We start from the raw sequence: 13,745 nt of genomic DNA, 5'->3' as shown, positions 1-13,745 counted from the left end.
GTCTTCGGAAGCTGGTGACTCATCTGCGGGTGCGTGTTCCCAGCGGCGGGTTTCTTGAGTGTGCGGAGGCTGATTCTGTTTTCCTTTTTTTCAGAAGAGATCCCGTCTGCCTGATCATTCCCAGGGGGAGGAAGGCATGGACTTGCTCCCAAGCCTTGGTCAGATTTATCCCTTTTAGACGCATTCCATGAGATCTCAGGGTTCGGCTGTTGAAAAGAGCGTTGATGTAAACATTTCTATAGGAAATGGGATGACCTCTATGAAATCTAGAACCAGGGGCTGGAAAGACAGTACTGTGGGTATGATGCTTGCCATGCAAACGGCTTGGGCACCATGGTCCCCCAAGACTGCTAGGAACAATCCCTGAGAACAGAGCCAGGAGTAAGCCATGAACACAGGTGTGTCCCAAAGATAACAACAACAACAACAACAACAGAGGCTAGCGCAATAGTATAGGACAAAGGGCATTTGCCTTGCACGGGACAACCCACAGGTTCGATCCCCGGCATCCCCATACAGTTCCCCAGAGCCCCGCCAGGAGTCATCACTGAGTGCAGAGTCAGCAGTAACCTTGGAGCTTTGCCAGGCGTGGCCCAAAAACCCCACACCCCCAAAATATTTTAAAATAAAATGTGGTGTGTATATATATATGTATAAAGTAAAAAGTAAAGCAAAGGCCCTCCCATTGATCATCGATTTGCTCGAGCGGGCCCAGTAACGTCTCCATTGGAGACTTTGTTGTTACTGTGTCTGGCATATCGAATACTCTCGGTAGCTTGCCGGGCTCTCCGAGAGGGGCGGAAGAATCGAACTCGGGTCGGCCATGTTGGCTGCATGCAAGGCAGACGCCCTACCTGCTGTGCTATCGCTCCAGCCCTATATATATGTATATATATGTATATATACATATATATAATAGAGCGGGTAGGGACCTTGTCTTGCATGAGGCTGACCCAGATTTGATCCCCAATACCCTGTACAATACCCCCCAAGCCACGACAGGAGTCATCCTTAAGCAAAGAATTAGGGGCAAACTCTTGTGCCCCACCAGGTATGACTCCAAAATAATAATAATAATAATAATTTAAAAATTCCCAAATTTACCATATTCAGAAATGCTACTGGGTCATTTTGTAATTTTGGTTAAATAATACAAAAGTTAATTATGTACCATCTCTTTTATCTGATAAAAATCTGAAGAATTTTTCAGTATGAAAAATAAGACAGGGGCTGGAGCGATAGCACAGCGGGTGCCTTGCACGCGGCCGACCCTGGTTCGAGTCCCAGCATCCCATATGGTCCCCCGAGCACCGCCAGGAGTAATTCCTGAGTGCATGAGCCAGGAGTAACCCCTGAGCATCGCCGGGTGTGACCCCAAAAAGCAAAAAAAAATAATAATAAGACATAATAATTTTAAATTTATGAATCTTACCATAGCAGGGCTGTTCGATTGTAAGATGGAGTCATTGTTCTTAAACTGTGGTTCCGATTCTAAAATAAAACAATAGGTCACAGAAGTTGTACATGGGACTGGAGCGATAGCACAGCAGATAGGGCATTGGCCTTGCACGCGGCTCACCCAGGTTCGATTCCCAGCATCCCGTACGGTCCCCTGAGCACTGCCAGGAGTAATTACTGAGTGCATGAGCCACAAGTAACCCCTGTGCATCGCGGGTGTGACACAAAAAACAAACAAAAAAGAAGAAGAATGTTGATTCATCTACACTGCTTGTAAAATAAATACGTTAAGAAAAGTCCTCATTTGGAGAAGTTTGACAATGTCAAAACGGTGGCCTTTTTTTGTTTTTTGGGGGGCCAACACTCAGCATTGCTCAGGGTGGACTCCTGGCTCTACACTCAGGAATTAGTCCTGGTGGGGCTCAGGAGACCTGTTGGGATGCTGGGGATCGAACCCGGGTTGGCTGCTTGTAAGGCAAGCACCCTGTCCCTCCAACCTCTGAAAACTGTGACTTTACCAAGTAAAAGGTAAGGTAAAGGTAAAGGCCCTCCCATTGATCGTCGATTTGCTCGAGCGGGCCCAGTAACGTCTCCATTGGAGACTTTGCTGTTACTGTGTCTGGCATATCGAATACTCTTGGTAGCTTGCCGGGCTCTCCGAGAGGGGCGGAGGAATCGAACTCGGGTCGGCCATGTTGGCCGCTTGTAAGGCGAACGCCCTACCCGCTGTGCTATCGAACCGGAATTAAACTTTATTAGGAAAGAAGAAACTGATTATGCAATTCAGAAAGTTTTGAAAGGCCTTAGATATTCTGGGGGTGGCGTTGGGTTAAGGTGTAAATGTGTTGGGGCTGGAGGCGTTTGACCTGTATGAGGCCAATCCTGGTTTGATCCCCAGAGTCTCATAGAGTCCCCAAGCACTGCCAGGAGTGATCCCTGAGTGCAGAGCCAGGAGTAACCCCCGAGCATGGCTGAGTGTGACCCAAAACAAAACAAACAAACAAAAAAAGCAAAACCAGCTGCTGGAGCAATAGCACAGCGGGTAGGGCATTTGCCTTGCATGCGGCCAACCCGGGTTCGATTCCCAGCATCCCATATGGTCTCCTGAGCACTGCCAGGAGTAATTCCTGAGTGCAAAGCCAGGAGCAACCTCTGTGCATCGTTGGGTGTGACCCAAAAAGCAAAAATGAAAACCACTCACCGCTAAGGATGCCTCTCGCCACTGTCCTCAAGTCTCTTTCTTCCAACCAAGAAATCAGTGCTGGCTTAGACATGCAATTCCCTGTGGCAGAGGAGGATGGATTTGTGGCTAAGGGGCATTTCAGAATACACAGGCCTTGCCCGGAATCAACTCTGCCTTCCTACTTCCTAATCAAGTAAAATGACTTCAAAGAGGAGTGAGGTGATATTACAGAAGGGAAGGCTTTTTGTCTTGAATGCAGTTGGTCTGGGTTCAATTCCCACTGCCCCCAGAGGGTTCCATAACCTTGCCAGGAGTGAGCACAGAGCTAGGAGTAAGCACAGCCAGATATGGTGCGATCCTCCCAAAAACAAAAATAGGAAAAAAAAGTTATATAAAAGAGAAAGGATGTATTTATATTCTGGGTCTCATAAAGATGGTTTCACCTGGATCCTTAAGACCCAAGTTCGGGCTAGAGTGATAGTATAGCTGGTAGGGCATTTGCCTTGCATATGGCCAACCCAGGTTCAATCCCCGGCATCCCATATGGTCTCCCGAGCACTGCCAGACCTCCAAGAGTAATTCCTCAGTGAACAGCCAGGAGTAACCCCTGAGCACTGCCAAATATAGCTCAAAAACAAAAACAAAACAAACGAAAAAGATCCAAGTTTAAGTTTTTAGCCTCAAAGAAGATGGGAGTTGAATACAAAGGCATCTTGCACCTTTTCTTTTTTTTGGGGGGGGGGAGGTGTGGTGTACTCAGCAGTGCTCAGGGAATACTCCTGGCTCTGTGCTCAGAGATACTCTTTGCAAGCTCAGGGGACCTTATGGGATGCTGGCGATCAATCCTGGGTCAGCGGCATGTCAGGCAAGCGCTCTACCCACTGGCCTATCCTGAAGCATCAGGGCAGGAGGTCAAAGCGCTAGAGGCAGAAAGACCTGGGTAGAAACCCAGCGCCCTGACTCCTCCCTCAGCACTGCTCCAAGCAGGAAACCCAAGGCAGGGCTGTAGTCTGAGTTTCCTGCTTCAAAATGAAACAATTTAGAAACACCTTGGTATGTATTGATACTTACTGGAAATTAGGACAAGGCAAGAGACATATTAAATTTCAAGGGGAAACTGCTATTCCCAGGGGTCAAATGTTGCTGCCCAGGGTGGGCTGGAGTGATAGTTTGGCTCAAAAATCAAAAATAAAATTAAACACACACACACAACACACACACACATCCCAAAATTTAGGGAACGGAGTGATAGTACAGCAGGTAGGGTATTTGCCTTGCACACGGATGACCTGGGTTCAATCCCCAGCTTCCTAGACAGTCCCCAGAGCACTGCCAAGAGTAATTTTAGTGTAGAGCCAGGAGTAACCCCTGAGCATTACTGGTTGTGACAACCCCCCCCCCCCCCCAGCAAAAAAAAAAAAATCAAATTTAATCTGAAAGGGAGCCCCAGTGATCATGTCCTGTATCCAAGATGAATTCTGAGAATCCACATCAGGGAAGTGGAGGAATATGGAGCCACATTTGACAGAAGTCACAGCGGATGAAAACGGGGAGGGGGGGTGCAGAGGAGTGTCTGTCCCATCACCCTGACTTCCCAGCAGCTGTCCCCAGCCTGTCCGGCAGGAGCCCACGTGGGTTCATCCCAGCCTGGGTGACAGCCCTCACCGCCCTCACCGACAGCCCGCAGGTGCTGGTAGGTCTCCAGCATCACGTCCCTGTAGAGCTTCCGCTGAGAAGCATCCAGGCACGTCCACTCCTCCAGGGTGAAGTTCACAGCCACATCGGGGAACGTCACTATGTCCTGAGCAGACACACACAGGGGGTGGGAGTCAGGGCTGCCCCCCTATTCCCTGGGCCACGAGGATGAGTCCCTACAGGGCCCTAGAGGGGCTCAGGGCCTCCTTGCTCAGGAGGAACCAGCCTTGAAGCCCCCTCCATGCACCCTCCTGGCCCCCCGAATCACTGAGGGTTTAATTTGCATCCGCAGAACAGAGGGTAGGGCATTTACCTTGCATGTGGCTGATCCAGTTTCGATCCCAGGCACCTCGCAAGGTCCTTTGTGCCCCGCTAGGAGTGATCCCTGAACAAAGAGCCAGATTAAGTATAAACCCCCCCTCCCCCAAATAAAGAGAAATGCAAGTGAAAATCAAATCGAGACATTCCCACTTTATTTTTCTCCATGCTATAGCACCCAACAAAGTAAAGACTAAGAGACTGTCCAGGGGGCCAGAGAGGACAGCAGGGAGGGCGCTTGTCTTGCATGAGGCTGACCTGGGTTGGGTCTCCCGAACTCCACAGAATCCCCCAAGTCACCCCAAGAGACACCCCTGAGAACAAAACTGGAAGTAAGCTCTGAGCACAGCCCCAAAACAAAACAAAATAATAATAATTAAAAGAAAACAAATAAGAGATCTTCCTAGTGAGAGACAGTATCAGGAGACTAAATGATTAAAATATTTACTAAACGATTAAAATATGATTAAATAGATTATGATATAAATATGATTTAAATATATTGTGATTTAAGTATACTTAGATCATAATGAGAATTAATAAGATATATTGTTTAAATATAAAATGATTTCAATATAACATTTGAATATTTATTATAAATTAAATATTAAAATTATTGGGATTTAAATATGTCTGAATCATAATACTTATTACCACAATATATTATGATTTAAATATATTCAAATATAAAATATCATTAAAGTATTGCTTAAATTATAAATATAAAATATACTGAAATATGATTACACATATTATAATTTAAATATTGGACTCTGGGGCGAAGTGACAGTGAAGTGGGTAGGTCACCTGCCTCTCACATGGCTGACCCAGACTCCAACCCCAGCACCCCACAGGGTCCCTGGGCCATCGTGGACCACCTGACTCCCAGGAGTAACTACTGAACATTGTTGGGTGTGACCTAAAACCCAAACAATCAACAGTAATAAAATACTGGCTCAGTAGTGTGAGTCTACCAGAGAGCAACAGGGAGGCGTGAAGGGAAGTCTCAGGCTCAGACCAGATTCACTTAAGACCTGGATGCAGAATTCCTCCAAGAATGTCCTTTCATTTCTGCAGGCCACACTTTTCTGCTTACCTGAGGATAAGCCCTCCGATGGCAGGTTGCCATCTCCCCAGCCTCTGCTTCTGTCAGGGGGGCAGCGGGAAAACCTGGAAGAAAAGGCAAAGTCAGGGGGCTGGAGCGATAACACAGTGGGTGGGGCATTTACCTTGCATGCGGCCGACCCAGGTTCGATTCCCAGCATCCCATATGGTCCCCCGAGCACCGCCAGGAAAATTCCTGAGTGCAAAAGTCAGAAGTAACCCCTGTTCATCGCCGGGTGTGCCCCCCCAAATAAATAAAATTTTAAAAAATGGGAACAAAGTCAGGAGCACAGAGAGAGGGTGCAATGTCCCTCCACTGCCATGAGGTGCCCACACGTGTGTCTGGCAACAACCTTCCAAGGGGCAAAGTAGGTTCAGAGTCAATGGGCTGGGACCAGAGCCATAGTACAGCTAATGCGAGTTCAATCCCCGCACCCTTTAAAGTCCCCAAGCAGCCAGAAGTGATCCCTGACCACAGAGCTACGAGGAAACCCTGAGCACTACCAGCGAGGCCCCCCCAAAAAAACTAAATGGGACCACAGTAATGAGGAGGGACCCAGATTCTATCTCTGGTATCTCATAGGGTCCCTGAGCATCACCAGGAGTGCAGAGGCAGGAGTAAGCCCTGAACATCGCTGAGTGTGGCCCCCAAACTAAAACCACAAAGTAAAGCGACAGTTCTCAAAACTGGGATAAAGGACTAGAGTCAGGGACCAGAGCGATAGTACACCAGGAAGGGCGTTTGCCTGACATGCAGCCAACCCCGGTTCGATCTCCAGCATCTCATAGGGTTCCCAAGCACTGCCAGGAGAGATTCCTGAGTGCAGAGCCAGGAGGAATCCCCGAGCATCGCCGGATGAGACCCAAAAACCTCCAAAAGAAAGAAAGCTAGAGGTAGGGGCCAGTGCGATAGTCCAGAGGGGAGGGCATTTGCCTTGCATGCAGAAGACCTGGGTTCAATCCCCAGCATCCCACCGCCAAGACTGATTCCTGAGCTCAGAGTCAGGAGTAACCCCTGAGCGTCGCTGGTGTGACCCCCAAAGCCAAAAATTAATAAATAAAAGAACAACTAGAGGCAGAAGACAGGACAGAGGGGAGGGCGTTTGCCTTGCATGCAGAAGACCTGGGTTCAATCCCCAGCATCCCACCGCCAAGATTGATTCCTGAGCTCAGAGCCAGGAGTAACCCCTGAGCATCACCGGTGTAACCCCCAAAGCCAAAAATTAATAAATAAAAAAAACAACTAGAGGCAGAAGACAGGACAGAGGGGAGGGCGTTTGCCTTGCACGTGGCTGACCTAGGTTTGATCCCCATCATGCCAGAGGGTTCCCTGAGCACCACTAGGAGTATCCCTGAGCACAGAGCTAGGAGTAAGCCTTGAGCAATGCTGAGCATGGTCCTCAAAAAAAAGTAGTGCTTACAAAATAACAAAGAGAGAGGGCTGGAGAGATAGGACAGCAGGGAGGGCATTTACCTTGCACAGGACCCACCTGGGTTCAATCCCAACACCCCCTATAGTTCTCTGAGCACTGTCAGGTCTATTTCCTGACCTCAAAGAAGTTAGCCCTGAGCACTGCTAGGTGTGGCCCTAAACAACTTCTACATTAAAGCAGATGTTGGGGTCAGAGTACAGCAGGGAAGACACTTGCCTTTCACATGACTGACCCGGGTTCAATCCCCGACATCCTCTTAGGGTCCCCAAGCACCACCAGGAGTAATTACTCAGTGCATCGCCAGGTAAGTCCCCAAAACGAACTCCTGGCAAAAGTAACCCCTGAGCATTGCTGGGTGTGACCCCCCAAAAATGTAAATAAATACATACATGCATACATACAAATAAATTATATATTTTTAAATTTTAAAAGTCCCAGGCAGGGGCTGGAGCAACAGCACAGCAGGTAGGGTGTTTGTCTTGCACGCAGCCAACCTAGGTTCGATTCCCAGCATCCCATATGGTCTCCCGAGCACCGCCAGGAGTAATTCCTGAGTGCATGAGCCAGGAGTAACCCCTGTGCATCGCCGGGTGTGACCCAAAAAGCAAAAAATAAATAAATAAATAAAAAAAGTCCCAGGCAGAGGCACTTTGGGAAACATATGAACCAACTTTGCAGGAAGCAAGCCGTACTCATTCCATTTTGGAATCATCCGCAACCAAACCTGGGGGTATAATCCCTTCCTATGGCACCATGGAACTCTCTCTCTGCAGCAAAGACATTTGTGTTTGCTGTCTCTTGGATATGCTCTCACTTTCCTCTCCCCTTTGAATAAAAATTATTTGAAGGCTGGGTTGATAGGACAGTGGGTCAGGCCTTGCACACAGTCGACCTGGGCTTGACCCCCGGCGTCCTATAGGGTCCTCTGAGTCCCTCCAGGAGTCATCCCTGAGTTCAGAGCCAGGAAGGAGCAAGCCAGGAACACCGCCAGAGGCGCCCAGAAAATCAAAAAGTGAGGGCTGGAGCGATAGCACAGTGGGTAGGGCATTTGCCTTGCATGTGGCCAACCCAGGTTCGATTCCCAGCATCCCATTATGATCCCCTGAGCACCGCTGGGAGTAACTCCTGAGTGCATGAGCCAGGAGTAACCCCTGTGCATCGCCAGGTGTGACACTCCCCCCCCCCAAAATCAAAAAGTGATTTTGTTCTCCTTTTTTAACTTTGGGGGCCTCACCTAGCAGTGCTTAGGGGATCATCAGTGCTGGGCATCGGCCCAGGCTCCGATGTACCAAGTGCCCCCCCAGCCAGTTGAACCTTCTCTCTGGCCCTTACAACTGTTTCTGGGGGGCCATACCTGGCGGCACAGAGCTCCATACTCAAGGGTCATTCCTAGTGGGGTTCAGAGATCCCATATGTGGTGTCGGGGATTAAACCCAGGTCAGTCATGTACAAGGTGAATGCCCTTCTCACTGTATTATTGCTGCAAATCCAAAAATTTGAGGGGCTTCAGTTCTTGGGCCATGCCCAGCAGTGCTCAGGGCTTACACCTGGCTCTGCGCCCAGGCTGGGCTTCTAAGGAACGCCAGGGATCTAATCTGGGTCAGCCACATGCAAGGCAATCTGTACTACCGGGTCCCTTTATTTATTTTATTTTTATAGGCTACACCCAGCAACCTTTAGGGGTTACTCTGGGTTCTGCACTCAGGGATTACACCCAGTGGTACTCAGGGAACCCGATGGAACCTGACAGGATGCTGGGATCAAACCCAGGTCCGCCACACGCAAGACAAGCGCCCTGCCTGCTCTACCATCTCTTCAGGCTCTCCTGAATGTTTTTTTTTTGGTCTGGGTCCCACCCAGCAGTGCTCAGGAGCTACTCCTGCCTCAGTGCTCAGCACGAGGGATCAAACCTGTGATTCAGGCTTGCAAACTTGAGCTCTTTGATCATCTCCCCCCACCTCCTGAAATTCCTTCCTGCGAGAGTGGACAAGGACCCCGGTGGAGGTGAGCACACACTTTTCTTGTCCTGCCAAGAGAAATCCTTAATCCCCCCACCTAACGCCACTGCCACCTCTGCCCCTTTCTTTCTTTTTTTTTTTTCGTTTTTTGGTTTACACCTGGCGATGCACAGGGGTTACTCCTGACTCTACACTCAGGAATTACGCCTGGTGGTGCTCAGGGGACCATATGGGATGCTGGGAATCGAACCCCGTTCAGCCGCGTGCAAGGCAAACGCCCTACCCGCTGTGCTATCGCTCCAGCCCCTCTGCCCGTTTCAGAGTGTGGGGATTATTACTCCAGCAAGCTAGAGCCAGTGAACCTCAGGCCACAAGTGTCTACACCAAATGTCTACCACGAGTGTAGACAGCGTGCTCCTCCAGGTGAGTTTGGCCCTTCTGACCACCCTAGGCACAAGCCCTGGGAGACAGAAGTGAGTGGGTCAGGAAGATGAAATCACCCCTGCCCTTTTGTTTTGGGACCCCAGCCAGTAGTGCTCCGGTGTTACTCCTGGCTCTGCACTCAAGAATCACTCCTGGTGGGCTCAGGGAACCCTATGGGATGCTGGGGATCGAACCTGGGTCTGCTGCATGCAAGGTAAGTGTCCTCTCAGCTGTAATATTTCTCTGGACCCTCGCCCTTCCTTTGCTTCCCGTCCCCTCCCTTCCCTTCCCTTTATTTTTATCTTCTTTGCTTTTTTGGGTGACATCCAGTGATGCTGGATTAGCCCTGGCTCTGCGCTCAGGAATCACTCCTGGCAGTGCTCCAGGGACCTATGGGGTGCCAGGAATTGAACCTGGGTTGGAAGGTCAAACCTGGGTCAGCAGTGTGCAAGACAAACACCCTCCCTGCTGTCTGATGGCTTCAGACCCCTTCCTTTCTTTTTTTTTTTTTTTGGTTTTGGGTCACACCCAGCGATGCTCAGGGATTACACCCAGCTCTCCACTCAGGAATTACTCCAGGCAGTGCTCGGAGACCCTATGGAATGCTGGCGACTGAACCCGGCTCATCCACCTGTAAGGAAAACACCCTCTGTACTACCACTGTAGCCTACACCCTCTCTCAGGTCCCCGTCCCCAAGACACAGGGGATGAGGCGATAGTATAGGAGATAGGTAACTTGTCTTGCACACGGATGACCTGGCATCAATTCCTGGTACCCCAAGAATGAGCCTCCTCAGGAGTGATCCAGGTGTGGCCCCCAAACAGACAAAAAACCCAACATCACTGGTTTTTTTTCTCCTCTTTAGCAGATTCTGATTTTAAACCTACCCATTTATTTATTTATTTTTGCTTTTTGGGTCACACCTGGCAATGCACAGGGGTTATTCCTGGCTCTGCACTCAGGAGTTACTCCTGGCGGTGCTCAGGGGACCATATGGGATGCTGGGAATGGAACCCGGGTTGGCCGCATGCAAGGCAAACGCCCTACCCGCTGTGCTATCGCTCCAGCCCCTGCTACCCATTTATTTAAAAAATAAATAAAAATGGTGGCTGGAGCCATTTAAATTAAAAATGGAGAAGAAGAGAAGAAAGAGACCAGAGCTATAGCACAGCAGGAAGGGCGTTTGCCTTGCACGCAGCCAACATGGCCAACACAGGTTCAATTCCCAGCATCCCATATGGTCCCCCGAGCACCGCCAGGAGCAATTCCTGAGTGCATGAGCTAGGAGTAACCCCTGAGCATCGCTGGGTGTGACCCAAAAAGCAAAAATAAATAAATAAAAATGGGGCCAGGTGGAGCAATAGCACAGAGTCTTGCATGTGACCTACCTGGGCTTGATCCCAGGCTTCCCATAGGGTTCCCAAGCACTGCCAGGAAAATATTTTTTAAAAGGTAAAGGTAAAGGCCCTCCCGTTGATCGTCGATTTGCTCGAGCGGGCCCAGTAACGTCTCCATTGGAGACTTTGTTGTTACTGTGTCTGGCATATCGAATACTCTCGGTAGCTTGCCGGGCTCTCCGAGAGGGGCGGAGGAATCGAACTCGGGTCGGCCATGTTGGCCGCTTATAAGGCGAACTCCCTACCCGCTGTGCTATCGCTCCAGCGATATGAATTTTTTAAATTAATTTAAACAAATAAACCCATCCGTTTCACCTACATTTCCTTTCTCTTTTCTTTTTTTTGGGGGGGGTGGGGGGGTGCAAACCCGGGGTTCTCAGGGCTTCCTTCTGGCTCTGAGCTCAGGAATTACTCCTGGTGGTGCCGGAACAGGGGTTCCTTAGGATGTTGTGGATCAAACCCAGGTTGGTTATGTGCAAGGCAACTGCCCTACCTGCTGTGCTACAGCTCTGGTCTCTTTCTTTTCTTCTTTTCCATTTTTAATTTTTTTATTAAGAACTGGCGGTGTTCTTGGACCCGTGCATGGGGGATGAGGACTTCAAACTCATTTGTACAAGGTAAGTGCTCTACCAATGAGCCACATTCTTGGCCTCTTTCACCTAAATGAAGAACCTTAGTTTGCATATATACTAAAAAGAAAAAGAAAAGCCAGAAAGATAGCTCGGTGGGCTGAGCACAAGTTTTGCCCACAGGAGGTGTGAATTTGGTCCCTGACATCATGTGATCCCTAGCCCACCGGGAGAATTCCAAAATCACACAAACCGGTAGTAGCCCCATGCTCTGACGGTTGTGGTCCCCAGAAAACCCAAAATAAAAATCAAAAACTTGCTAAGACAGGGCGGAAGAGAGTATAATGGTTAATGTGTTTGCCTTGCATGCAGGTGATCTGGGGATCCGAGTATTGCTGGGTCTGTCCCCCAAACCAAGCGAAAAAGCCAGGCACTGACAACAATATCCTAAAATGGATTATTTTAGAGATAGAAAACGAGGCCGTAAGAACTAACTCTGGGGGCTGGAGAGATAGCACAGCGGGTAGGGCATTTGCCTTGCACGCAGCCAACCCAGGTTCGATACCCAGCATCCCATATGGTCCCCTGAGCACGGCCAGGAGTGATTTCTGAGTGCAGAGCCAGGAGTAACCCCTGTGCATCGCTGGGTGTGACCCAAAAAGAAAAAAAAGAGAACTAACTCTGGGCCGCTATTCACGTTAGAACACCCAGAATCGCTTGCTTCTTGGTCAGTTGAAGACCCTGGCCTGATCAAGTTGATACAAAAAAAGCAGAAATCATACCATGGATTCCTTTTCAGGCGTTTGACACGTGGATGAAAGCAGCTCCCGTACACTTCCTGACCTTCTCAAAGTGGCGACCTTAACTGACCGACCAGCTCGTCAAGCCACCGTAAGAAGGTCATCCACAGTGACGAAAAAACTCTTCCATTAATGCCACTTTTCCATCCAAAGGCTTTTCCTTTCACCATGAAGCTCAACAGGGACTGAGAGAGACAAGCAAAACCACGACCACTTCCTCAACTGCAGAGTCCCAGACAAACAGTTATGTAACGCATTGAGGTCACTTCCTGCCTGGACCATCCAAGGCGGAGCTCCAGGCAACGATCAGCCAATCAGAATTGGACATTTCTTCTTGCGCGGAGTGGTAACTTAGGGCCCTGGAGGAAGTGTGTGCAGGTAAGTTTCTTTCTTTCCGCCTTTCACTGGGTCAAACAGGTTCCATCCCAGACATTACATAAGGTCTTTGAAACCCTTCTGGGAGTGATCCCTGAGCACAGAGCCAAGAATAAGCTCAGAGCACAACTAAGTGTGGTCCCCAAAACAAAACTACCCCAAAAAGTGTAACCTGCAAGATTCAGAAAGATAGTCCTGCCAGCTCTTGATCACATATAGCTCTGCCTACTCGCTGAGAACAGAGGTCAAAGGTGATCCTCCAAACTGCCATTTGAAGACTCATATCTACCACCCCACAAAAAAAAAAAAAAACCAAAAAACACGAAATAAGACATCAGAAATTTCAAACCCATGAGGCCAGTGCAATAGTACAGCGTGTAGGGCTCTTGCCTTGCACAGGGCTGACCCAAGTTCTATTCTCAGCATTCCAGAGGGTTTTCTGAGCACTACCATGAGTAATTACTGAGCACAGAGCCAGGTATAACGCCTGAGCGCTGTTCAATGTTGTCCAAACACCAACAAAAAGATAATTCAAACACTTTCACAGCCTACGAACAGGTGAAGAAAAAAAACTAAGGTTTTTGTTGTTGCTGATGTTTTAGTTTTGGGGTCACACCTGATATGATCCTCAAAGGCTGTTGCTGGGACAGTACTTGAATGCTGCAAACTGCGCTGCTAGTCCAACCTTAACCTAAGAGGGGGAATGAGAACTTCAAAGACGTCGTAGGGAGGACTGTATGAAACATAGAGCGATTTTATTGCAAAGCTCATTGACTTTTTTTTTTTTTTTTGAGTCACACCCGGCAATGCACAGGGGTTACTCCTGGCTCATGCAGTGCTTGAGGGACCATATGGGATGCTGGGAATCGAACCTGGGTCGGTCTCGTGCAAGGCAAACACCCTACCCTCTGTGCTATTGCTCCAGCCCTGCTCATTGACTTTTATAGTATGCAGTAAACAATTCGTCGGGAATCCAGGGGTTACAAGTTGGGGTTACAAATTGCTCTATCTGTTATTCTATTTTGCAGTTG

The 13,745-nt window shown here is 48.9% G+C and overlaps 1 protein-coding gene across 1 annotated transcript in view; it reads right to left on the bottom strand.

Moving 5' to 3' along the window:
• Positions 1 to 3,527: 3,527 nt before the first annotated feature.
• LOC130022216 (zinc finger protein 426-like) overlaps positions 3,528 to 13,745 on the bottom strand; it is a 41,193-nt gene continuing 30,975 nt past the window's right edge. Inside the window, exon 6 of the mRNA XM_056112969.1 lies at positions 3,528 to 3,532. Coding sequence (XP_055968944.1) covers positions 3,528 to 3,532 — 5 coding nt within the window. The remainder of the gene's footprint in view (positions 3,533 to 13,745) is intronic.

The sequence above is a fragment of the Sorex fumeus genome, unplaced genomic scaffold, assembly GCF_029834395.1.
Source record: "Sorex fumeus unplaced genomic scaffold, SorFum_2.1 ptg000019l, whole genome shotgun sequence".
NCBI classification, from domain to species: domain Eukaryota; kingdom Metazoa; phylum Chordata; class Mammalia; order Eulipotyphla; family Soricidae; genus Sorex; species Sorex fumeus.
The sequence above is the reverse complement of the archived record's forward strand: the minus strand, read 5'-3'. Positions and strand labels throughout refer to the sequence as shown.